The sequence below is a fragment of the Hypanus sabinus genome, chromosome 10 (assembly GCF_030144855.1).
Source record: "Hypanus sabinus isolate sHypSab1 chromosome 10, sHypSab1.hap1, whole genome shotgun sequence".
NCBI classification, from domain to species: domain Eukaryota; kingdom Metazoa; phylum Chordata; class Chondrichthyes; order Myliobatiformes; family Dasyatidae; genus Hypanus; species Hypanus sabinus.
Window position 1 is genome coordinate 75,970,250 of NC_082715.1, and position 27,672 is coordinate 75,997,921.

The 27,672-nt window shown below is 41.0% G+C and overlaps 1 protein-coding gene across 1 annotated transcript in view; it reads left to right on the plus strand.

Annotated features, from left to right (window-relative positions):
- Positions 1 to 1,489: 1,489 nt before the first annotated feature.
- The window catches only part of pnocb (prepronociceptin b), a 32,780-nt gene continuing 6,597 nt past the window's right edge, over positions 1,490 to 27,672 (plus strand). The window contains exons 1-2 of the mRNA XM_059982107.1: positions 1,490 to 1,718; positions 22,696 to 22,838. Of these exons, the coding sequence (XP_059838090.1) occupies positions 22,716 to 22,838 (123 nt within the window). The 5' untranslated portion in view covers positions 1,490 to 1,718; positions 22,696 to 22,715. The remainder of the gene's footprint in view (positions 1,719 to 22,695; positions 22,839 to 27,672) is intronic.

Sequence of the window (27,672 nt, forward strand, 5' to 3'; positions counted from 1 at the left end):
GCTCCATCTTGGGCACTAGCCTACAAAGTACCCAGAACACCTTTAGGGAGCTATGTCTCAGAAAGGAAGCATCCATTATTAAGGACCTCCAGCACCCAGGGCATGCCCTTTTCTCACTGTTACCATCAGGGAGGAGATACAGAAGCCTGAAGGCACACACTCAGCGATTCAGAAATGGCTATCTGATAAACTACAGTTTAGCAATACTATGACCACTCAGAATACTTTTCACTAAATTGGACATTTTTGTTCCAATTGTGTTGTAAAAATCGTGTTCTGTATAACATAGAATATAGATGAGTACAGTACAGGCCTTTCAGCCTACAGTTATAACCTACTCCAAGATCAATCTAACCCTTCCCTCCTACATAGCTCTCAACTTGTCTTTCATCCGAGTGCCTTTCCTAGAGCTTCTTAAATGTCCCTAATGTATCTACCTATTCCTTCACCCCTACACCAACCTGTCTGTGTAAAAAAGATCACCTCTGACATACCCCTCTCCTTTCCTCCAATCACCTTAAAATTATGCTCTCTCTTATGAGCCATTTCCGCCCTGAAAAAAGTCTCTCTATTTGTCTGCTTGATCTGTGCCTCTTATCATTTTGTACAGCTCTGTCAAGTCACCTCTCATCCTCCTTCGCTCCGAAGTGAAAAGCCCTTGCTTGCTCAACCTATCCTCATAAGACATACTTTCTAATCCAGACACTATTCTGGTAAATCTCCTCTGCACCCACTCTAGAGCTTCCACGCCCTTCCTATAATGATGTGATCAGAATTGAACACAAGATTCCCAGTGTGTTCTAACAAGATAAAGGTTTGATTTCCTTGTGAATGTTACTTATCTGATGTCCTGTCCCTGTGATGCTGCCCGCAAGTAAGTTTTTCATAGCACCTCGCCACACACGCACTTGTGCAGGTGACAAACTCCGCTTTGGCTTTGACATCAGTACGTGGTGTTCGGGCTGTACTGGATCGATCCACTCTAACTTAATCTAATCATCCATGGTTATAATTCACCAGGTTCAGTTCCTGAATAATACTGTACCCTCATATTACATCACATGCCAGTCGTTTGCCTTTTGTGTGACTCCGCGTTTTATGACTGAGTGACAAAGTGTCAGGGGCAAGTGAGTGACGTATACGTGAATATTGGGGGCTAGAAACTGAGTGATGTTTTGGGGAGCGAATGGGTGCTAGGGGCTGGTGTGTGAGTGACGCGGGAGGGAGAGAGTGGATGAGGCAGCGAATGAGCGACGTGTGTGTGACCTAGTGACTCTCCGGGGTCAGTAACCGAGTATAGTACCTCTCACTCGACATGTGATGTGGCTTGAGTGATGTGCCGCTGACAGAACAAACTCAAGGGTCATAAAGCAAGTGACTCTCAGAGGTCGGCGACACTGTGAGTCAGGGATAGTGACTGAGTAATGTGATATTGAATGAATGGGGTGAGGGGTTCCGGAAAGCTATTAAAATGCGGCTGTTCCAGGAAGGTACTCACTCTGCCCGCTGACTGATCTGTCTGTGCAGTCAGGGTATATCAGGAGGGAGTGAGGTACATGGGCAGTGCTAAACCACACAACCTGATTCTGGATTGAAGCGGCGGAGCAACTTGCTGTGTGTTTGTGCGTGTGTGTGTGTGTGTGTGTGTGTGTGTGTCTGGGTGTGTGTGTGAGGGTGAGAAACGGAGGTTGAAGTACCCGGTCCGCCGACACTTTGAGGTAAGCGACTTCCTAGCAGTTCTCCGTCTGCCGCCGGGTCCCGTTCGCTTTAACAACAGTTGCTCGCTCTGTTCCTCGTCCTTTATCTCCCGGGCTCGTTCTAAACTTCTCTCTGCGAACGCTCGTCGCTGCTCCCTCTCTCTCCTCCCTCATTTCACCTATTCTCTTTTAGTTGTGGTAAGGGTCTACATGGTTTATTGGAGCATGAAACATTCGCTATTCTATTTATGTTATCCTTATTTCCCCTTTGCCGGTCCCTAACTTCACCGGTTTCTCCATTCTAAAACATTTTGTCTCCCATAAATTCCCACCATTGCTTGTTCTAGCGCTCTCCGCTTTCAGTTCCCGGTGTGTTCCCCCACTTTTATTCCCGTTCACTTCCCGGTTGTCGATTGCTCGGACTCCGTGGTTGTTTGTCTCGCCGGCAGCCACTTGCCTACAAGTCAGTGGACAGGGCCACCAGGAGAAAGTGGGTGGAGTGAGAACAGAGAGAAAAGACGACGAGGTCCAGGTCTGTGGACTCCGGGGACGAGTAAACAGGGCTGGGCGACAAGGAGAGAGCGGGACGGAAGAAGGGTGCTTAAGGGGATGGAGATGGGCCTGGTTGAAAGGGTGGTGGGGTCTATCACAGAGTCCCTCAGAACGGTGGGATCCAGGAATGTTCACTGTCCTGCTAAGGATGTTGTGCTGACCTTTTAACCCACACCAAGACCAATCTAATGCTTCCCTCTCACATTTCCTTCTATTTTCCTTTCATCCATGTGCCTATCTAAGAGTCTATTAAATGTTCCGAATGTATCTGCCTCTACCACCACCTCTGGCAGTATGTTCCACGCACTCACCACTCTCTGTGTACAGAAACTACCTCTGACAGCCGCCCGAAACTTTCTTCCAATTACCTTAAAAGTATGCCTTTTCCACCCTGGGAAAAAAAAGTCTCTGGTTTTCCACTCGATCTACATCTCTTATCATCTGGTACAGACACCTCTGTCAAGTCACCTCTCATCCTCTCTTCCAAAGAGGAAAGTTCAACCTATCCCCTTAAGACAAGCTCTGTCATCTGGTCACTACAGACGATAGTGCTAAGGAAAGCAATGCAGAAGTTGGCCTGGCGCTGTACCTAACGTTGTGTGGACACCGTGGATCCAACTGTTGCACCCAGTCCTCTGACAGCAGCACGGGGAATATGAGACACCTGAAGTACACACGGATAACCTGCTCGTGAGGGGCAAACTCGGGCAGTCAGCGAGGCAAGGGAAGATAGAGAGAAAGCTCTGTAAAAGAAAAAAAAAGATAAAACGAACAATGGAAATCAAATAATTTCGGCACGGACGAGAAGGGCCGGAGATGGCCTGTTTCCATGCTGTAATTATTATATGATTATAATAACAGAACGAAATGCAAAAGAAGGGCAGGGATTGCTTGAAATCTACTTTCATAAGCTGTAATGAATTTAAACTGAATTAGATTTCACGTTGGTTAATACATTGATGGGTTTCACACAAAAGAGTAGTGAAAATTCGGAAACTATTGGTTCCGACAGGCTGTGGAAGCAGGGCATTAATCGATGCGTGCAAGGTTCGGGCTGATAAATATTTTTGTAAAGGAATATTGGTTGGCACTATTGGTTTCCTGTGATAAAGGAACGATCTTAGTGGAGGATGGAGATGCGGTAGAGAAGGGAAGGAGAGAGAAATAATTTGAATTGACTTTATTTCTTACATCCTTCACATGTATGAGGAGCATAAATCTTTATGTTGCGTCTCCGCCTAAATGTGCAATGTGCAATCAGTGTAATTCATAATAATTTATAATTCAGATTGGCACTAGCAGGGAGAACACTGTGATCGGCTGGGGCGAAGGGCTGTATTATAATGAAAGGGTCCATTACTCCATGAATGCTGGAAGGGTTGTTTTACTCTATGACTCTAATTTAGTATTAGGGACAACGGGATTGTTTCTTTATGTGGCCCTCCCTCCTGCGATTACTATTTCAAATAATTGCCACGATGTGGTGAGTTTGAACTTGTTGATGGATAATTTGCTCAGAGGATACATACATTGATAACATTATTATTAGCATTATTAATGATACCGGGAACTTAAAGAATTGAGAACATAAATAAGGGCAGCATTCCCTTGAACTTGAATAGGTTAGATTTATGCAGTTTAGTTAAGTCGTAACAAGAGACTGCAAATGCTGGAATCTGGTGCAAAAACAATCTGCTGGGAAAAATTTAGTGGGTCAGGCAGCAACAGTGGAGGGAAGTGGATTGATTTGTTCACTTCCCTCCACAGATAGAACATAGAGCATTACAGTGCAGTACAGACCCTTCGGCCCATAATGTTGTGCTAACCTTTTAACCTACTCTAATTTCTCTCTTCCCTCCAATATAGTCCTCATTTTTTCTGAAAACCATGTGTCTATCTAAGAGTTTCTTAAAAGTCTCTTATGTATCTGTCCCTACCATCACCTCTGACAGGGTGTCCCACGCACCCACCACTCTGTAAAATCTTACCTCTGACGTTCCCCCCTGTACTTTTCCAGTCACCATAAAATGATGCTCCCTCATCTTAGCCATTTCCGCCCCGGGAAAAAAGAGGTCTCTGGTTGTTCATTTGATCTATTCCTCTTATAAACTTAGTTATTTAAATCACAAAGATGATTCAGAGACACAAGAACGTGCAGATGATGGAATCCCAGGCAGCATCTGTGGAGGGAAATGGACGGTTGACCCAGCAATTTGCTCTTTGAAAAAATTCACGGGTAGAATTGGAGGCACAATTTCCATTGGCACAGAAATTGAAACCAGGGAACATGATCTTGACATTAGAACCAAGCTATTCAGGAGTGGATGAGAATGGGCTTTTCTCACAATATTTCGTCATGACCCCTGCACTTTAATTGTCTACCTGAACTGCACTTGCTCTGTAGCTGCTACACTATATTCTGTATTCTGTTTCCTTTTTACAAACCCAAAATACTTGCGCATGACACTATTTGCCTGGATGACATGCAAATACAAGCTTTTCACTATATCTCGGTACACACAGCGATAATAATGACCTAATACCTTGTTAAACATTGGTCAGACATTTTTCAAAGGGTCCTGGAATTTTCTAATTTCCTTTGCCACAAGATTGTCAATGTAAGTTATCGATTAGTACTTTATAGGCTCAGATAGATCATTTTTAAGTAAAGGTCTAGCAAAATGTGGAGTCAAGGCAGATAGCTGGAAGTAAGGGTGAATAATAACTAGTGATAATCACTCAGTGGCCACTTTATTAGGCGCACCTGTACACTTGTTCGATAATACAAATAGCTAATCAGCCAATCATGTGGCAGCAACTCAATGCATAAAATATGTCAGTATGGTCAAGAGATTCAATTGTTGTTTAAACTAAATATCAGAATGGGGAAGAAATGTGATTGATGTGACTTTGACCATGGAATGATCGTTGGTGCCAGAGAGGGTGGTTTGAGTACCTTGGAAACTGCTGATCTCCTGGGAGTTTACAGAGAATGGTGAGAGAAACATCCAGTGAGCAGCAGTTCTGTGAGAAAAACCACCTTGTTAATGACAGAGGTCGGATGAGAATGGCCAAACAGGTTCAAGCTGACAGGAAAATGACAGTAACTCAAATAAACACATATAACAACAGTGGTGTGCAGAATCCAGAGCATCTCTGAATGCACAACACGTCGAACCTTGAAGTGGATGGGCTACAGTAGCAGAGGACCACAAACATGCATTCAGTGGCCACTTTATTAGTCACAGGGGTACCTAATAAAGTGTCCACTGCATGTATAAATGAAGAATATATAGAATATATATATAGAACTTATAGAATAAAGAATGCTATAATCCTTTATCTAACGCTAGACCCCTTGAGGCAGTTTATAGTTTGTGCATTAAATTTCTATATTGTTGTAATTTGCAGCAGCCAATTTGCATCATTTTGTACTTCCATATAATGTGTTTTTAGTGGTGGCGATTGAGTGAAACTATTGACTGAGATGTTGGAGATCATTTGCCTGCATTGCCTCCATCATATCACAGAGACAGGCCCTTCAGCCACTCCAATCATGCTGACTTGATCTGCCTGGTCCCATCTACCTGCCCCCGGACCATATTACAAACGCAAATGTTAACACAAATGATGTATTTCAATGTATGTTTTGATGTAGGTGTGATAAGTAAATGAATCTTGAGATCTGAATCTGGATCTGAAGCAAACCCCTCTTATCCTTTCTGATGTAATAACGTATAGCTGAGTAAAGTTAAGGAAAATGCTTTGATATTATTGTACCTGTGTCAGCCACTTTCTCTGGCAGCTCATGCATTGTGACACACACAAAATGCTGGAGGGACCCAGCAAGTCAGGCAGCATCTTTGGAGAAGAACAGAGTCGACCTTGTGCCAAGACCCTTCATCAGAACTGGAATGGAAGGGGGTAGAAGCCAGAATAAGAAGGTGGGTGGAGGGGAAGGAGCACAAGCTGGCAGGTGATAGGTGAAGCCAGGTGGGTGTGGGGAAGGTAGTTAGGTGGGTGGGGGAGGAGGGAATGAACTGAGAAGATAGGAGGTGCAGCATAAAAAAGCACAATAAGCATAGAGGACACAATAAAAATATAATAAATATAAATTAATAGGATTAGCTTATATACATAGATTTATTGTATGTACCTAAAGTGAAACTAGTTACAAGAGTATTTGTACATTAGGTGACTCTGACAGAAAATGATAAAGTAGTGGTGGTGTGGGTTGGTGGGTGGAGGTGTTGATCAGCTTAGGGGGGAAGTAACTGATCTGAGTCCAGTGGTTGTGGTGTGGATGCTGCATAGCGTCTTCCCTGATGCAAGTGGACAAACAGTCCGTGAGCAGAGCAGGACGTATCCTTCATGAATCCCAAGTTTGATGAGATCTCAGCGGTGACGGTAGCTGGAACAAGGGAAGGTGAATGGAAAGCTCCCAACAAAAGAGCCTATTTTCACAAGTGAATCTAGTGCCACATGCAAACAGATGGTACACCATGAATGGAGATAAAATTATTAATATTAGTACTTTGATAACCACCCACTTGTCAACAAATAACAATTTAAAAGAATGTGGACTACTGAAAATGGCCTCTTGCTCCATTGATTTGGATTTCTGCCAGCAGTCTTATTGGAAATGCCCTTCAAGACTGGAAGTCCTTTTCTTTTATGCATGGGCTGCAACTTCCGCATTTATCATTAATGTATGGCAAGCATTTCACAGCATTCACATTTCGAGGGAGTACTGGAAACACTGAGGAAAATGCTTACTTTAGAACAAACAGGAAGTTTAGCATTGTCTCTAACCCAGAATCAGAATCAAGTTTATTATCCCTGACATACATTGTGAAATTTATTGTTTTGTGCCCCTGATATGAGTAATGATTTACTGGCATTGAAGAGGGCCCAGAGGACGTTTACAGGAATGATTCAGGTTAATGCTTGCAGAGTATTTGATGGTTCTGGGTCTGTACTCACTGGAGATTAAAAGGATGAGGAGGGGATTTCACTGAAACCTAATGAACATTGAAAGGCCTAGACAGAGTTGATGTGGAGAGGATGTTTCCAATAGTGGGGGAGTCTAGGACCAGGGAGTACAGTCTCAGAATACAGGGACTTCCCTTTAGAACAGAGATAAGGAGGAATATCTTTAGGCAGAAGGTGGTGAATCTGTAGAATTCATTGCCACAGACGACCATGGAGGCCAATTCAATGAGTATGTTTATAGGAGGTTAATATGTTCTTGATTAGTAAGGGCATTAAAGGTTATGAGGAGAATGGGGATGAGGGGGAAAATAAATCAGCAATGATCAAAAGGCAAAGCAGACTAGATGGGCATAATGGCCTAATTCTACTCCTATGTCTTGGTGGTTTTATGGTTTAGACTACTCAGCCCATTGAGTCTGATCTGCCATTCCATTTAATCATATAACAATTACAGCATGGAAACAGGCCATCTCTGCCCTTCTAGTCCGTGCCGAACGCTTACTCTCACCTAGTCCCACCTACCTGCACTCAGCTCATAACCCTATATTCCTTCCTTGTCCATATACCTATCCAAATTTTTTTTAAATGACAAAATCAAACCTGCCTCTACCACTTCCACTGGAAGCTCATTCCACACAGCTGTCACTCTCTGAATAAAGAAGTCCCCCCTCATGTTACCTCTAAACTTTTGCCCCTTAACTCTCAACTCATGTCCTCTTCCATCACAGCTGATCCCAGATTCCTCTCAACTGTTTTGTGGCAGCAGTATTGTGCAATACATAGTATATATTATAAATTATAGTCAGAAATATATAAAGAAGTAGTGCAAAAAGAGAGCAAAATTGTGAGGGGTTCATAGTCCATTCAGAAATCTGATGGTGAGGGAAGAATTTGTTCCCAAAGCATTGGATGTGTCTCTTCAGGCTCTTATACCTCCTCCCTGATGGTAGTAATAAGAAGAGGGCATGTCCTGGGTGGTGAGAGTCCATAATGATAAATGAAATGAAATGAGCAACAATCAACGCTCCCTAATCTTTTTAACAGCTGCGTGAATCAACCATTGCTCTGAGCAGAACATTTTTACGTGGCTTGAAAACTGCATGGCACTTTCAATTATTGTTTTGTTTGATGGTGTTGGCGTTCAGTGGGCCAGCAGTTTATTAACAAGCAACTACTGGCTTCCATTCTGTGTTTATTGTTACAATTTGTAAAAGTATTTTAATTTGAAACACTGACAATTTAAATACAATGAAACTCTAAAATGTTTCAAAGTAAAGATTGTGGTACACTTATTATTTAGAAAATTTATGGATTATATTCATGAACACATTATTAATTACAGGATATTTCACAATTATATTAACAGAAATTTCAAAATTATATTAACACACTATATAAAGAAAATTCCAGTTATGTGGCAATGACGACTATGTGTGTGGCAGCATTTCAGTTACTGTGTGGCTGCACATAGCTTAGAAGGAACAGTGGTAACAATTAAAAGGAGCCTTAAGTAGCAAATGCTACAATGGAGAAATCTATTTGGTTATGTTAGAGGTTGCTAAAAGTGCAAAGTCTTTGACTACATCCTCAGATATCATGTAGTCTTGTAGGACAGAGCTCCGACAGTGAAACACTACATTAGCTCCTCATTGATTGGGACTTATTTCTGAAACACAAGAGGGCTAGGTATGGCATCATTTCTATTTGGCGTATCATACCGTTTCCTTATCCATCTCATTTTCTTGTAACTAATGGAGGATAGCAAAGATCGAATGTGAGATTCAAAGAAATACAAAGTTGTATAGCATAGAAATAGTGCCTTTGAGCAATTGCATCCATCCCGTATGTTTTTGCCTATCTCCACTAATCCTATTGCCTGCATGAGGTCTGTTCTCCCCTCAGCCTTGTCTTTTTAATGCCTGTCTAAATCTTTGTTAAACAGAGTGACTGTATCTGATTCCACCACCCCCTCTGGCAGCAAGTCCTGGATATCAACTATTTCTGTGTTGGGGTAGCATGTTAGTGTTGCAGTTAGTACAAGGCCTTACAGTGACAGCGACTCAGAGTCATTTCCCGCTGGTATCCTTAAGGAGTTTGTATGTTTTCTCTGTGATTGCATGAGTTTCCTTTGGGTGTTCTGGTTTCATCCCACATCCCAAAGACATACCGATGTAATTAGGTGGTACAGGCTTGTTGAACCAGAAGGGCCCGTTACTGGAAAAAAGTTAAATCACCTCTTTAAAACTCCTTCTTCTCACCTCTAAACCCATATTCTCTCGTTTTGATAACCATACCAATGGAAAGAAAGATTCTGCCTACCCCATCTATGACTCCTATAATTTTATACACATCTATCATGTGCCCCTTCAGCCTCCTTCATTACAGGGAAAACAAAACCAGCCTATCCAATCTCTCCCCATAATGTTCTCAAATTCAGGCAAGATTTTGGTGAATCACAAATTCAGATTCAGATTTATTTATCATATACGCATCACAATTTGTCATTTGCATTAGCAACCAACACACCCAAGGGTGTGCTGGGGGCAGCCTGCAAGTGTAGCCACACATTACGGCACCAACATAGCATGTCCATGATGTTCAGTGTCCATCGTATCGAATGGTGACAGAGAAACCCGCGTGGGAGAGTTGCTAAAGTGGAGAGGCCTTTGCACTAGGGTAATTCCACTCACTCGTCCTCAGAGTTCCTAGTCCAGTGGTACAAGTTGTCATCACAACTTGGTTGCAATGAATGACCCTGACTTCTTCTGTGCCCTGTTCTGCCATTCATCTTCCACACACTCACTACCCTCTGTGTAAAAAACTTACCTCTGGAATCCTCCCTATACTTTCTGAAAATCACCTTAAAATTATGCCCCTTTGTATTCGCCATTACCACCTTGGGGAAAAGACTATGTCTCTCCACTTGATCTATACCTCTTATCACCTTCCACTCCTGAACCTTGGCCATAAAACCTAGGCTGATACACTAATACAGTACTGTGAGGGCCCTGCACTGTGTCAGATAGTGTCTTTGAAATGAAAAATTAAACTACAGCCTTGTCTGTTCTCTCAGGAGCTTTTAAATGTCTCATGGTACCATTTCCAAAAAGCACTGTAGCATCTATCTAACCATAATTACATGCTCCTCTTTGTGGGAGCTTATTATGTACAAATCACCTGCCTGTATAACAGTGTTCAGAATTTAAAAGTGCATAATTGGTAATAAGCACATAACATGAAAAATGTTTTAAAAAGGCTGTGAAGGATATTCACTTTCCATGGCCCTAGAGTCTTATTGCTAACCTTAGCTTTCCAGCACGTCAGCAATATCTTTCCAAAAGGTTAGAGTTGTTGATGATACACTTACATTTTTAAGAAATATTCTTTTTTTCTTTTTAAATCTTTTTATTAATTTTTAAACAAACATAAATGAAACATGAATACAGAGAGTTTGAGAGTACATAGTTAATAGTTTAAATAAATATTCAAATAGATGATAATCAATATATAATAACCTCCCAAACTCATAGTAATTACGAACAAAAGAAGTAAAAACAAAACCCCCCAAAAAAGAGGGAAAAAAACTAACCAGCATTGCATTATGTCAAATATATACAGTAGTACCAATAACTCCGTACCTCCATCCAAATAATTAAGGATAATAAAAGTGAGGTTTAGGAAAAGAATTTAACTCATATGAAAATGTTGAATAAATGGTCTCCAAGTTTCTTTAAATTTAACTGAAGGATCAAAGACAACACTTGTAATTTTTTCTAAACTCAAACAAGAGATAGTTTGAGAAAACCACTGAAATATAGTTGGAGGATTAATTTATTTCCAATTCAATAGAATAGATCTTCTAGCCATTAATGTAACAAATGCAATCATCCGCCGGGCTGAGGGGGATAAATGACTATTATCCGCCATTGGTAAACCAAAAATTGTTGTAATAGGATGCGGTTGCAATTTGATATTCAGAACTGTTGAAATAGTACCAAAAATATCTTTACAGTAATTTTGCAAACAAGGGCAAGATCAAAACATGTGGGTCAATGAAGCAACTTCAGAATGACATCTGTCACAGGTTGGACTAACATAAGAATAAAATCGAGCAAATTTATCCTTAGACATATGAGCTCTAAGTACAATCTTAAAATTGTATTAGGGCATGTTTAGCACAAATAGAAGAAGAATTGACTAATTGTAAAATTTTCTCCCACTGCTCAGAGGGTATAAGACAATGAAGTTCTTTTTCCCATTCCTTCTTAATTTTTTCTGATACTTCTGGCTGTATTTTCATGATCATATTATAAATGGTGGCTACTAAACCCTTCTGACAAGGGTTCAGAGCTAAAAAAATTTCCGTAATGTTCGATGGACATAATTTCAGAAAAGACTGTAACTCATTATTCAAAAAATTTCTAACTTGCAAATATCTAAAAAAATGAGTTTTAGGTAAATTATATTTATTAGATAGCTGTTCAAAGGACATAAAACTATTGCCAAAAAAAAATCACGAAAACATGTTATACCTTTTGTTTTCCATAAAACAAAGGCTTGATCCATAAAAGAGGGTCGAAAAAGAAAGTTAAATATTATAGGGCTTGATAAGATAAACTTATTCAAGCCAAAAAATTTACAAAATTGAAACCATATTCGCAATGTATGTTTAACTATAGGATTAGTTATTTGTTTATTCATTTTAGATAAAGAAAAAGGAAGTGAAAATCCTAAAATTGAAAACAATAAAAAGTCTTGTACAGATTTACATTCCAAATTTACCCATTGTGGGCAAGCTGCTATAGTCGATTCTTGCGTCCAAAATATTAAATATCGAATATTAACTGCAAAATAGTAGAATCTCAGGTTTGGCAAAGCCAAACCACCCTCCTTCTTAGGCTTCTGTAAATATTTTTTGCTTAGTCTAGGATTTTTATTCTCCCACAGATAGGAAGATATTTTGGAGTCAATAATATCAAAAAAAGATTTAGGAATAAAAATAGGTAATGCTTGAAATAAATATAAGAATTTGGGTAATACCATCACCTTAATAGCATTCATTCGACCAACCAATGAGAAAGATAATGGAGACCACCTGGTAACAAGTTGCTTAATTTGGTCAATTAAAGGTAAAAAATTAACTTTAAATAAATCTTTCTGTTTTTTGGTAATTTTAATACCCAAATAAGTAAAATAATCTGTGACAACTTTAAATGGTAAATATTTATAAATTGGAACTTGCATATTTAATGGAAATAATTCGCTCTTATTAAAATTCAATTTGTAACCAGAAAAGTTACTAAACTGAGCAAGCAAGGACGAAATAGCAGGAATAGGTCTCTCAGGGTCGGATATGTATAGTAACAAATCATCAGCATATAATGATAACTTATACATCCCCTCCCCACGAGTAATACCCAAAATATTAGGTGATTCACGAATGGCTATAGCTAAAGGTTCCAAAACAATGTCAAATAGTAAAGGACTTAAAGGACAGCCTTGCCTTGTACCACGGAATAACTGAAAAAAAGGAGATCTTTGATTATTGGTAAAGACCAAAGCCAAGGGTTTATAGTATATTAATTTAATCCATGATATAAATTTTGAACTAAAATTAAAATGCTGCAACATATTAAATAAATATGGCCATTCAACTCTATCAAATGATTTTTTAGCATCTAAGGAAATGACACATTCTGGTATTTTGGGTGAAGGAGTATAAATAATATTAATTAATTTTCTGATGTTAAAAGATGAGTAGCAGTTTTTAATAAATCCAGTCTAATCTTCAGAAATAATTCGAGGTAATATATTTTCTAATCTATTAATTAATAAATCTATTAATTTTCCAATCTATTAATCTATATTAAGAAATATTCTTTGCTCAGTTTTTTTGTTGTAAACAAAAACCAGTCCCCAGTTCTTAATGTAAATAGCAAGCACTAGTCAATTTGGGGTTGGAAACACAGTGTTACAGAGTACAGGCTGCTGGCCCACAGCCGTGATGGGTCTGCTTTGCAAAGAGAGGTGACCGATTGCAAACTCCTTGTCTGCATTAGCCAAACGTAAGACAATAGGGGGGGGGGGGGGGGAACTAGTTCTCTTAGCACATCAAACATGGTTACAAATTGGGATGTTTGCGTACTTCCATTATTCTATATCTAATTCCATTGTAGAAAGTGAAGTGACTAATTTGTGCTAAATCAGCTTCATTTACAGAACCCTCAATTTGTTCTCAAATCGATTTGCATCAGTTCAAAATATTCAAATGTTTATTTGTTTAACATTGATATTTTAGCCACCAGGTGGTTGGTGTCTATACATTTATCTCTGATAATGAGCTAAGAAAATCTTGTGATTTGATTTACTTTATGTATGTATTTCATTTGTAGAAAACAGAACCTTTTATTGCTTCAATCACTCCCACAGCCTTAAAAGCATATTGTTTTATTCATCATATGTCTATATATTTGTTTCATAAGTTCTGAATTCTAACTATTAGATATGTTTTAACACCAAGAAGCAATTTGTTTATTTTTGATTTAGACCATAAGATAAAGGAGCAGAATTAGGCCATTCTAAGTCTGCTCCACCATTCCATCATGGCTGAGTTATTATCCCTCTCAAATCCATGCTCCTGCCTTCTCCCATAACCTTTGATGCCCTGATTAATCAAGAACTTTTTAACCCCTGCCTTAAATATGCCTAATAAACTGGCCTGCACAGCTGTCTGTGGCAATAAAATCCACAGATTCACCACCCTCTGGCTAAAGAAACTTCTTTTCATCTCTGTTCTCAATTCTGAGGCTGTGTCCTCTGGTTCTCGACTCCTCCATGATAGGAAACGTCCTCTCCACATCCATTCTATCTAGGCCTTTCAACATTCAATGAGATACCCCTCATTTTTCTAAACTCCAGTGAGAATGGGCCCAAAGTCATCAAACACTCCTCACATGTTAACCCTTTCATTTCTGGGATCATTCTCATGAACCTCCTCTGGGTTTTCTCCAATGCCAGCATATCTTTTCTTAGATATGGGGCCCAAAGCTCCAGTGCAATACTCCAGGTGCAGTCTGACCAATGTCTTACAGATGTCTTACTTCCTTGCTTTTGTAATTTAGTCTTCTTGAAATGAATGCTAACACTGCATTTGCCTTCCTTATAATCAACTCAACCTGCAAGTTAACCTTTAGGGAATCCTGTAGGAGGACTTACAGTAGGTAGTGATGAGGAAGCAATGTGATTGAGACAGGACTTAGACAAATTGGAAAAATGGGCAAAGAAGTGGCAGATTGAATACAGTGATGGGAAATGTATGATAATGCATTTTGGTAAAAGGAACAATAGTGCGGACTGTAATCTAAATGGGGAGAAGGTTCAAACATCAGAGGTGCAGAGAGACTTAGAAGTATTCATGCAAGACTGCCAGAATGTTAATTTACAGGCTGAGTCTGTGGTAAAGAAGGCAAATGCAATGTTGGCATTTATTTCAAGAAGAATATAATATAAAAGCAAGGAGATAATGCTGAGCCTTTATAAGACATCAGTCAGGCCACACTTGGAGTATTGTCGACAACTTTGGGCCCCATATCTCAGAAAGGATGTATTGTCATTGGAGAGAGTCCAGAGGAGGTTCTCAAGCATGATTCTGTGAATGAAGGGGTTAACATATGAGGAGTGTTTGGCAGCCTTGGGCCTTCACTTGCTGGAATTTAGAAGAATACGGGAGGATCTCATTGAAACCTACCGAATGTTGAAAGGACTAGATAGGGTGGATGTGAAGAAGATGTTTCCTATGATGGGAGTATTCAGAACTAGAGGGCACAGCCTCCAAGCTGATGAGATTGTATAGGTAATTGTAATGATCTTTCAAGAATTACCAGACCCTGGAATGGAGTCTATTATTAGGGATGAGTTTTCAGGGCACTTCGAGGCACATGATAAAATAGGCCAAAGTCAGGTAGGTTTCCTCTAGGCTAGGGGAAATCTTGCCTGTAATTCTTTGAGGAAATAACAGACAGGATAGACAAAGGAGAATTGATGGATGCTGTTTATTTCAATTTTCAGAGTGTCTTTGAAAAGGTGCCCCACGTGAGGTAGCTGAACAAGATAAGAGCCCATGATATTACAGGATAGAAAATTAGCTGACTGGCAGGAGGCAAAGAATGAGAATTAAGGGAGCCTTTTCTGGTGGGCTGCTGGTGACAGGTGGTGTATCATGGGGGTTGGTGTTGGGACCAGTTCCTTTCACACTCTATATTTATGATTTGGAGGAAGGAATTGATGGCTTTGTTGCAAATCTTACGGAAGATACGAAGATAGGTGGAAGGGCAGGTAGTTTTGAGGAAGTAGAGAGGCTAGAGAGGACTGAGACAGATTAGAGGAATGAGCAAAGAAGTGGCAGATGGAATACAGTGTCAGGAAGTGTATGGTCATGCACTTTGGTAGAAGAAATAAAAGTGTAGACTATTTTCTAAATGGAGGGAAAATTCAAAAGTCTGAGGGCCGAAGGGAATTGGGGGTCCTTGTGCAGGATTCCCTAAAGGTTAATTTGCAGGTTAAGTCTATGGGGAGGAAGACAAATGTGATGTTAGCATTCATTTCAAGAGGACTGGAAAATAAAAGCATGGATGTAATGTTGAGGCTTTATAAAGCACTGGTGAGACCTCACTTGGAGTATTTTCAGCAGTTTTGGGCCTCTTATCTTAGAAATGACATCCTGAAACTAGAGAGGATTAAAAGGAGGTTCATGCATATGATTCCAAGATTGAACAGCTTGTCATATAAAAAGCATTTGATGGCTCTGGGCCTGTATTCACTTGAATTCAGAAGAAGAAAGGATGGCCTCATTGAAATGTATTGAATGGTGAAAGGCCTTGATAGAGTGGATGTGGAGAGTCTAAGACCATAGTCTCAGAATAGAGGTGCATCCTTTTAGTGGAGATCAGGAGGAATTTCATAGCCAGAGAGTGGTGAATCTGTGGAACTCTTCGCCATGGTCCAAGCCATTGGGTATATTTAAGGTAGAAGTTGATTGATTCTTGACTGGTCAGGGAAATGAGGGATACAGAGTGAAGGTAGGAGATTAGGGCTGAGAGGAAAATGGATCAGCCTTGATGAAATGGTAGAGCAGACTCGATGGGCCAAAAGATCTAATTCTGCTCCTATATCTTATGGTTAAAAAGTGGTCACTGTGTGTATATTCATGGGCTTCTGCAGCTGAACCCATTCACTTCAAGGTTCAACATGTTGTGCATTCAGAAATGCTCTTCTGCACATCACTGTTGAACCACAGTATTATTTCAATTACTGTCACCTATCAGTCAGCTTTAGCCAGTCTGGCCATTCTCCTCTGACCTCTTTCCTTAACACAGCATTTTCGCCCACAGAACTGTCACTCACTGGTTATTTTTTATTTTTTGCACCATTCTCTGTAAACTCTGGGAACTGTTTTAAGAGGAAATCACAAGAGATAGGCAGTTTCAAAGATTCTCAAACCACCCTTTCTGGCACCAATGATCATTCCACGGTCAAAGTCACTTAGATCACATTTCTTCCCCATTCTAATGCTTGATCTAAACAATAACAGAACCTCTTGACCATGTCTGCATGCTTTTATGCACTGAGTGGCTGATTAGATATTTGCATTAATGAGCAGGTGTACAGACGTACCTAATAAAGTGCCTACTGACTGTAGATAGGGTGAATGCATGCAGATTTTTTTTACCCTCTGGTTTGGTGAGACTAGAACTAGAGGTTATAGGGTGAAAAGACAAATATTTAAAATGGAATCTTTTTCACTGAGAGGATGGGCCAAGTGTGGAATGGGCCGTCAGCGGAAGTGGTAGATGCAAGTTCGAGTGTAACTTTTAAAAGAGGTTTGGATAGGTATGTGAAAGGGAGAGGTTTGGAGGGATATGCCCTGGGTCAGATATATGGAATTAGGCAGAATATCAACACACACAAAATGCTGGAGTAACTCAGCAGATCAGGCAGTATCTATGGAGAGAAATAAACTGTTGGCATTTTGAGGTAAGACCCTTCTCAACATTTTATATGTGTTACTCTGGACTTCTAGCATCTACAGGATCTTTTATGTTTATGAAATGCATAAGATAAGGTTGGCATGGACTAGATGGGCTGCATGGCCCGTTTTGGTGATGTAGTGCTCTATGGCATATTTTCAAAATCAAAATATATGGCAGATGCTTAAAATCTGAATTTTTTTTAAAAAAGCTGGAATATTCAGCAGATGAAGTTGCACCCATGGAGAGAATATTATTCTGTTGAAATAAACTTGATATGCTGAATATTTCCAGCATCTTCTGGTATTATTTCACTGTTTTTATTGATGAATATCATTTGGAGAATGCCTGGTTTTTTTTTCCTTTTAGTGCGTCAGAAATGGAAAGCCTGGTGTTTAATTCAACAATAAGAACTTGAACAAACTGTCTTTGTTTACCACTTTTAACAATTCAAAATGCTCTTTGGGAGCACATCAAGCTTAATTTAACACTGAACCACAGATATCTTACCAAAAACCAGACATAAAGCTTGCTTGAAAGTGCTAAACAATGGCCTTTGAAGATAATAGAGACCTCAGGAAATAGTCTGGGCTAAAACACCTGAGGCTGTTGGTTCCACTATGATGTTCTTGTTGGTCAGCTCAACCCAGAATCAGAATCAAAATCAGGCTTTGCATTCTGTTCTGCCATCACCAAAGTCTAGAACCAGAGGGCACTGCCTCAGAATGAACAGAGATAAGGAGAAATCTCTTTAGCAAGAGGGTGGTGAATCCATGGAATTCATTGCCACAGAATGCTGTGGAGGAGAAGTCACATTCAAGGCAGAGGTTGATAGGCTGTGAATTAGTAAGGGTGTCAAAGGCAGAGAATGGGGTCAACAGGGATAATAAATCATCCATGATTGAATGGTGGTGTATACTTGATAGGCCAAATAGCCTGATTCTGGTCTTACGACCTTGTTGTCTGGAATTATCTTAGACAGGTTTAACTCTGTTTTGTCAGGCACTGTGCTAGGCTAATACTGATAGGGTTCCAACACTTAATTGTATGTTTTGATGTACAACTGCAAAAGTAGTTAAGTCTCAGAGATCACGCAGAACCCAGAGTCGTAAATATTACAGACTTGGGATTTTCAACAACAAGCGGTATTATTATGGTCACTGTTAGTGTTAGAGTCACAGAGCATTGTAACAAAGTAACAGGCCCTTTGGCTCATCTAGTCCATGCCGAATTGTTATTCTGCATAGTCCTTTTGACACGCACCTGGACTATAGTCCTCCCATCCATGTATTTATCCAAACATCTCTTAAATGCTACAGTCGAACGCGCATCCATCAATTCTGCTAACAGCTCATTCCACACTCTCACCACCCTGTGAATGAAGATTCCCCTCAGATTCCCTTTAAATATTTCATCTTTCACCCTTAGCATATGGTCTCTAGTTCTAGTTACACCCAACCTCAGTAGAAATGGTCTGCCTGCATTTATCTCATTTCATAATATTTATCTCATATCCTCATAATATTGTATTCTTCTGTCAAATTTCCCTTCATTCTCCTATGCCCCAGGGTGAAAGCATTTTAACCTATTCAAACTTACCCTGGTTACTGAAATTTGGCTTGCTTTACTCCACAGTATTTACTTCACTGAATATAATTTTCTCAGGAGTTCTGATACAATTTGAGCTCTTGTCTCTGAATCATTAGTTCATACTTCTAGTACCATAACCATCTCTGGTTTCTATTTTTACAAACATCTATACACTCAGTGGCCACTTTTTTAGGTACACTTGTAGACCTGCTCATTAATACAAGTATCTAATCAGACAATCGTGGTAGCAACTCTGTGCATTAAAGCATACAAAAATCATTCAGTTGTTCAGATCAGACATCAGATTTCTTGGAACAGATATGGCAGAGATGAAACTGAAAAAAAGGAATAGCAGTTTTACAAGAGACAGAGTGGAAAGAGGTATAGTCAAGATAGCCACGGGAATCAGTATGTTTATGAAAGATGCCTGTAGACAGTTTGTTTTCAGAGATGAGACAGAGAGATCGAGAAAGGGAAGAGAGGTGCCACAAATGGACCATGTGATAATAAATCTGATTCTAATTCTCTGAACCCTAACCATACATTATCACTAGGGATTAATGAGTCTTTCTTTTCCAGAACATCAGAGATGTTCTCCTGTCTTAAAGAATAGAGTTTCCCTTTCTCCACAATTAATGTTGCCCTCACCTGTATCTCCTCCATTTCCCAGACATCTGTGCACACCCCATCCTCACACTGCCTTAGTAGGGATAAAGTTCCTCTTGCCCTCACCACCCACCCCACAAGCCTCCACATCCAACACATCATACTCCGCAACTTTCACCTCTTCTTAGGGATCCTACCACCAAGCATATCTTTACCTCCCCTACTCTCCGCTTTCCACAGAGATCAGTCCCTCCATGATTCCCCTGTCCATTCGTCCCTCCCCATTAATATCTCAACACAAAAATACAATTGCAGATGCTGTGGATCAAAGAATACGTACACAACACTGGAAGAACTCAGCAGGTCAGGCAGCATCCGTGAGAAAAGAGTAGCCAACGTTTCGGGCTGAGACCCTTCATCAGGAATGGGGGAGAAGAGAGGGCCGAAGCCCAGTAATAGAGATAGGGGCAGGGGTAGGGCCTAGAGGCGCCAGTGGAGAACCAATCAGAGGAAAGATAAAGGGGGGAGGGGGAGTGGATAAACATGAAAAAACTGTAGAGATAAAGAAGCAGAAAGTTAAAAGGGAAGAGAGAGGCAGAGAGGGACCTGGGATAGGGGAAGGAGGAGGGGGTGGGAATTACCGGAAATTGGAGAATTCAATGTTCATACCACTCTCCAATTTTTCCTCCACTACATGGACGACTACATTGGAGCTGCTTCCTGCACCCATGCTGAGCTCGTCAATTTCATCAACCTTGCTTCTAACTTTCACCCAGCCCTTAAATTCACTTGGTCCATCTCGGACACTTCTCTCCCCTTTCTTGATCTCTCGGTCTCCATCTCTGGAGACAGACTATCCACTGACATCTTCTACAAACCCACTGACTCCCATAACTATCTTGACTATACCTCTTCCCACCCTGCCCAATGCAAAAATGCCATTCCCTATTCCCAGTTCCTCCATCTCCGCCGCATCTGCTCCCAGGATGAGGCTTTCTGTTCCAGGACTTCTCAAATGTCCTCTTTCTTTCAGGATTGTGGTTTCCCTTCTGGCATCATCAACGATGCCCTCACCCGCATCTCCTCCACTTCCCGCACTCCAGCCCTTAACCCGTCCTCCCATCACCACAACAGGGACAGGGTTCCCCTTGTCCTCACCTACCACCCCACCAGCCTCTGGATCCAACACATTATCCTCCGCAACTTCCACCACCTTCAATAGGACCCCACCACCCAGCGCATCTTTCCCTCCCTACCCCTCTCAGCTTTTCACAGGGATCGTTCCCTCCGCGACTACCTGGTCCACACGTCCTTCCCCACAGAACTCCCACCTGGCACTTATCCCTGTAAGCGCAAATGCTACAACTGTCCCCACACCTCCCCCCTTACCACCATTCTGGGCCCCAGACAGTCCTTCCAGGTGAGGCAACACTTCATCTGCAAGTCTGCTGGAGTTGTCTATTGCATCCGGTGCTCCCTGTGCGGCCTCCTCTACATCAGTGAGACCCGATGCAGATTGGGGGACCGCTTCGTCGAGCACCTATGCTCCATCAGTCACAATAGACAGGACCTCCCAGTTGCCACCCACTTCAACTCTGCCTCTCATTCCCATCTAGATATGTCCATACATGGCCTCCTCTACTGCCATGATGAGGCCAAACTCAGGTTGGAGGAGCAACGCCTCATATACTGTCTGGGTAGTCTCCAGCCTGGTGGTATGAACATTGGATTCTCCAATTTCCGGTAATTCCCTCTCTCTCTCTCTCCCCCTTCCCCTATCCCAGGTCCCTCTCTGCCTCTCTCCCTTTTTAACTTTCTGCTTCTTTATCTCTCCAGTTCTTTCATGCTTATTCCCCCCCCTCATCTTTCCTCTGATTGGTTTTCCACCTGGCGCCTCTAGGCCCTACCCCTTCCCCTATCTCTATTACTGGGCTTCGGCCCTCTCCTCCCCCCCATTCCTGATGAAGGGTCTCGGCCCAAAATGTTGGCTACTCTTTTCTCACAGATGCTGCCTGACCTGTTGAGTTCTTCCAGCATTGTGTACGTATCCATTAATATCCCTCCTAACCGATATCCATGCAAATGAAAGAAATGCTACACCTGCCCATTCACTTCCTCCCTCACCTCCATTCAGGAGCCCAAACAGTCTTTCCAGGTGAGATAACCCTTCCCCTGTAAATCTGTTGGGGTCATCTATTGTATTCAGTGCTTCCGATGTGACATCCTCTATATTGGTAAGATCCGATGTAAATTGGGGGACCACTTTGTCAAGCACCTCCACTCCATCAGCCAAAACTGGAATTTCCCAGTGGCCAACCATTTTATTCCCATTCCCCATTCCCATTCTAACGTGTTAGTCCATGGCCTCCCCCTCCTGCCATGTTAAGACTGCCCTCAGAGTGAAGAGCAACACCTCATATTCCATCTGGGTAGCCTCTAATCTGATGGCATGAATATCCATTTCTTCTTCAGATAATTGTTGTTTTCTTTCCTTATTCCTTCCCTCTTCAATTCCCCATTCTGCCTCTTACTTCTCCTTACCTGCCTATCACCTGCCCCTGGTGCCCCTTTGCCTTCCCTTCCTCCCATGGTCCATTCTCCTCTCCTATCAGATTCCTCCTTCTGATATTTTTTTGTTTTCTTTCCCTCCCCCTTCCCTCTTCTTCAATTCCCCACCTTGCCTCACCTATCACCTTCTTGCTTGTCTTCCTTCGTCTTCCTCCACTTTCTTATTCTGGCATCTTCCACCTTCCTGATGAAGGGTCCTGGCCCGTTTATTCCTCTCCATAGATAGTGCCTGAGCTGCTGAGTTGCTCCAGTAGTTTGTATGTGCTGGATTTCCAGCATCTGCAGAATCTCTTGTGTTTATTATCATTGGCGTAGATGATGTGTAACAACAAATTTCACATCATCAATGTCAGTGATAATAAATTTGATTCGGAGTCTGTACATCTTTGGGAGAAAATCAAAACGAAAGTCATGCTGTCACAGGGAGAGCGTGCAAACTCCTAACAGACAGCAGAGGGAATCAGTGAACACTGGTGCTGTAAACACTGTGATAACCAATATAAGGTCAGGCATTTGTAACACAGCGAAGGCCTTAATGCCATTCCACATGGAAATACCAGTTTGTTTCTCTGTGTTGCAATGAACAGAAGTTGAACATCTTGAAGGAAGTGTGGAGACAGCTGAATGAAGCTGAGGTTTAAAGTGAATATTTTCTTTTCTTGCAGGTGATCCCAACTGAATCAATATGAAGACTTCTCTATTGTCTTTCGCAGTGCTCTTCCATCTAATTCATTATTGCCAGGGAGACTGTAAGGCTGAGTGCCTTACCTGTAACAACCTCTATCAGCAAGAACAGTTCAGTGTGTTGGTGAGTATCAGTATCACTGACTCCATTTCACTCTTTTACCTTTTGCTTTCATCAGGATGCACAGGAAACTTTTTCCATAAAAGAATGAAATATTTTCCATAAGAATCAGATGTGGACCATGTGAAAGGGAGAACAGGATGGCAAATGGAAGCGTAGGTTATAACATTCTGGGCCTCTTAAAGGATGAGCTGGCACAGGAGGATACAGAGGAGGTTCACAAGAATGGTCCTGGGAATGAAGGGGTTAATGTATGAGTAGCTTGTGATGGCTCTAGGTCTGTATTCACTAGAGTTTCAAAGAATGAGGGGAGATCTTGTTGACACCTATCAAATATTGAAAGGCCTAGATAGAGTGGACATGAAGAGTAAGTTTCCTATAGTGGGGGAGTCTGGGAACAGAGGACACAGATAGAGTGGACATGAAGAGTAAGTTTCCTATAGTGGGGGAGTCTGGGAACAGAGGACACAGCCTCAGAATGGGACATCCCTTTTGAACAGAGGTGAAAAAGAATTTCTTTAGCCAGTGGGTGGTGAATCTGTGGAATTTACTGCCACAGATGGCTGTGGAAGCTAAGTCATCAGGCATATTTAAAGTGGAGTTTAATAGGTTCTTCATTAATAAGGACATCAAAGGTTATGGGGAGAAGGCAAGAGAATGGGGTTGACAGGGATAATAAATCAGCCGTGATGGAATGGTGAAGCAGACTCAATAGGCTGAATGGCTTAATTCTGCTCCTATGTCTTATGGTCTTAAAACATTCAAATTCTATATGTGTGTGGGAAGCAACACAGATGCAGTTGACAATAGAACTGGAAAAAGAGATGAGGGAAGGAATCAACTGGTTTGAAACATGTACTCCACAAAGCAATTGTCATAGTTTGATCCCATGGAAATTCCCATAGTCGCATCTTTACTTTGAAGAAAGTACACAGAGTTAAAGGAAAAATGTTTGGTGTAAGAACAAGTTCAGCAGAATGAATGAAGAGGTGATGGAGGGGGACTGGTTGGGCCTCTGTTCGAGCAAGAAGTGAAATGCTCCCACACCCATATTACAGTACATTCAGCAGATTTGGAACAAGAGTTACTTTCTGAAATTCATAGTTCACTTTCTCACTGTAGTTCCAATATTAATCATCTATTTGCATTCCTCCATGTATGCTCTTCGATGGCTCTAAATGCACAATGTCACCTAACAACTCTATCTTAGGCATTTCCTTTGTTCCACTCTCTCTACAACATATCTTTGCTTTCTCTCTTTTGCTTTTTAGTTGAAACCTGAAATGTTTTCCCCATTTCTCTGTCCGCAGAAGCTGCCTTCCCAAATGGGTATCATCTGAACTTGCTGGTTTTGCCTGAAAAAGTTCAGACCGTACATATATTTGCTTTCTATCCCTGAGCCAAAGCCCCTGCTGCAAGTGTTGTTTTCTCCATAAACTCTCATGTGTTACAGATGCAGAGCACACCACTTATGCTTTTGCATTTAATCAATACTAGTTATTCACTCAGTGGCCACTTTATTAGGTACCTGTACGTGTGCTTACTTGAGTTACTGTCACCTTCCTGTCAGCTTCAACTAGTCTGGTCATTCTCCTCTGACCTCTCTCATTAACAAGGTATTTCTGCCCACAGAACTGCCACTCACTGGATGTTATTTTGTTTTTCACACCGTTCTTTATGAGCTCTAGAGACTGTGGTGCATGAAAATCCCAGGAGATAAGCTGTTTCTGAGGTACTCAAACCTCCCTTTCAGGCACCAACAATCATTCCACGGTTAAGGTCACTTAGCTCACATTTCTTCCCTAATTTGATGTTTAGTCCAAACGACAACTGAATCTCCTGACCATGTCTGCATGCTTTTATGCATTGAATTGCTGCCACATGATTGGCTGATTAGATATTTGCAATAACAAGCAGGTGTAAGGTGTACCTAATTATGTGGCCGCTGAGTGTACATTTAATACATTTAAGTTTTGTTGTTAATTCACATTTATTTTAAGTAAATTAACCAAAAGAAGCTTCTCCTTTTCTACTGCATCAAACTCCTGCTGCCACTTACACACTGTTTAGATCCGTTTTTATAATGTAATCCTGGCAATGTGTGATTGCAGTTTTTGCTTAAGCAGATACCTCATAGTGGAATTCACAATCTGAATCATATTTGAGTGACCAGTGAGCAATCAGTTCCAACTCTCAGAGATCACCCCCGAGTCAGATAGTCATTTACAACTGATGATGGGTTATCAACCTGAAAAATTATCTCTGCTTCTCTCTCCACAGGGTAATTCCAGTATTTTCTTTTTAAATATTTCACGTTTCTGGGATCCCCAGTTTTTCACTTCTTGGTTTTTTTTTCCACTTACAACTGATGGAAAGCTGAGTGATTACCCAGTAACAGTTTAACTCTTAATCGATTAAAAGCTGCCACTGTGCAATTTATGAATTCTAATTGAGATTCTCAGTGTCAAAATAAACTTCAGTTTGACCTACGCAGATACATAGTGTAGAATAGTGTTGGAAAAGGGCCAGTAACAACAGGAAGGATCCCACATAGCCTGCTCATGGACTGTTTGTACCATTTCCATCAGGGGGGAGGCTATGTAGCATTCAAGCCAGGACCACCAGACTCAAAAACGGATATTTTCCCCAGCCAGTAATGCTGATCAACATCTCCACCCACTAACTCCACCACTATTTTATTATTTCCTGTCAGCCTAGCGTCACTTTATGGACATACTACCAATCTATGTATATAAGCTATCTTACGTATTATTATTTACTGTTTATTTATTATTATTGTGGTTTTTTTACTGCATCAGATCTGGAATAACAATTATTTTGTTCTTCTTTACACTTGTGCACAGGATCTGACATTAACCAATCCTGAATCAAATTCTCAATCTTACACCCTCCTTATGATGTGCTCCCCTCAGCAACACAAGGTGTGCTTTATTTCCAGCTTGCGGCTATTCAAATAAAAGCTAATGGAAACTTGGAATTTTGTTATGAATATAATAAAAGAATAAGTGTAGGCTATTCAGCCCCTCAAGCCTGCCCAGTCATTTATTATGGGTTGGCTGATCTCCCCTTCTGTACCAGATCCCCTTTGCTCTCAATTTCCTGATCTTTCAAAAAATAATCTAATCCATTTTAAATACTCCCAGTGATCCAGACTCCGTTACCTACCCAGAGTACAGAATACCAGAGGCTCACTACCCTCTGCCAGAAATTCCGATGCACTTTTGTTTAAATGACTGCCCCCCCACCCCCACCCTTGGAACAATGTCTCCTTATTCTAGACTCTCCCTCAAATGGAAACATCTTGACAACTGTGCTGTTCTGTCTCTTTGTCATTTAGATGCCTGAGTTAATTGGCACTTTCAAGACTGAATCAGATTTTGTTGAGTGTAAGTTATAGAGAAAGGTTGAATAGGTTAGGTCTTTATTCCCTGTAGCACAGGAGAATGATGAGAGATTTGACAATGGTATACAAATTTATGAGGGGTATAGATTGGGTAAATGCAAGCAGGCTTTTTCCACTAAGGTTGTGTGAGTCTAGAATTAGAGATTGTGGGTTAAAGATAAAATGTTTAAGGAGGACTTTCTTCACTGAGAGGGTGCCGAGAGTGTGGAACAAACTTCCAGTGGAAGTGGTGGGTGTAGGTTCAATTGCAACATTTAAGAGAAGTTTGGATAAGTACATGGATGGGAGGGATATGGAGGGCTACAGTCCAGGTGCAGTTTGTTGGGACTAGGCAGAATAATAGTTTGACATGGACTAGATGGGCAGAAGGGCCTGTATTTGCGCTGTAGTGCTCTATGACTAAGTATCAATATTGAAAAAAGGCATGTTGATAGGCTTGAGGTATGGAGTAGCCGTTAACTAACCACATCCAAGAATAGACCCGAGGGGTTAAAAGTCTGCATCCATTTCTCTTCAAATTGATAAAGACATTCATATTATCTTAGTAAGTACAGCAATATATTCTGAATATTATTTTCATAATAATAAAGGTGCTCTCTACTCCTTAGTATTTCGAGTCAGAATCAAACTTGTACTTTAGTATTGGAAAACTCACTCATTCCATGGGGAGGATGCACAGACACCTCACAAAGGGCACTGGGATTGAACTCTGAACTCCAGTGCCCAGAACTGTAGTAGCGTCATTCTAAACACTACACTACCATACTTATACCAAAGCCAAAGTAAATTTATTGTAAAAGCATCGATATGTCCCCATATATTACTTTGAGATTCATTTTCTTGAGGGATTTACAGGAAAATAAAGAAATACAAAAGAATTTATGAAAAACTGTACTAGCAAAAAAACAATGTGCAAACCGTACTGTACCAGCGCCAAGGTAGTATAGCAGCTAGCGCGACACTATTAGAGCTTGGGATGTTCCAGAGCTCAATTTAAGTGCTGTTCTGTAAGGGATCTGTGTGTCCTCCCTGTGGAATGCCTGGGTTTTGCCCGTGTGCTCTGTTTCCTCCCACAGTCCAAAAATGTACTGGGTAGCTTAATTGTCCTGTGGTTAGGTTGGGGTTAATCAGATTTGACAGGGGTTACACAGCATGGCTTGAAGAACCAGAAGGGCCTGCTCTGCACTGCATCAGTAAACAAAAGAAGACAAATTTTGCAAAAAAAAACTGAGAACATGAGTTGTAGAGTCCTTAAAAGTGAGACTGCAGGTCCATTCAGAGTTGTAGTGAATAAAGTTATGCATGCCACAGAAGTACTGCGAAAAGACACAAAATTACTTTAAATCACAATATAAAGAAATAATGCAGAAGAAGGAATAAAGAGGTACATGAGGTATAATGAGGTTTACGGAC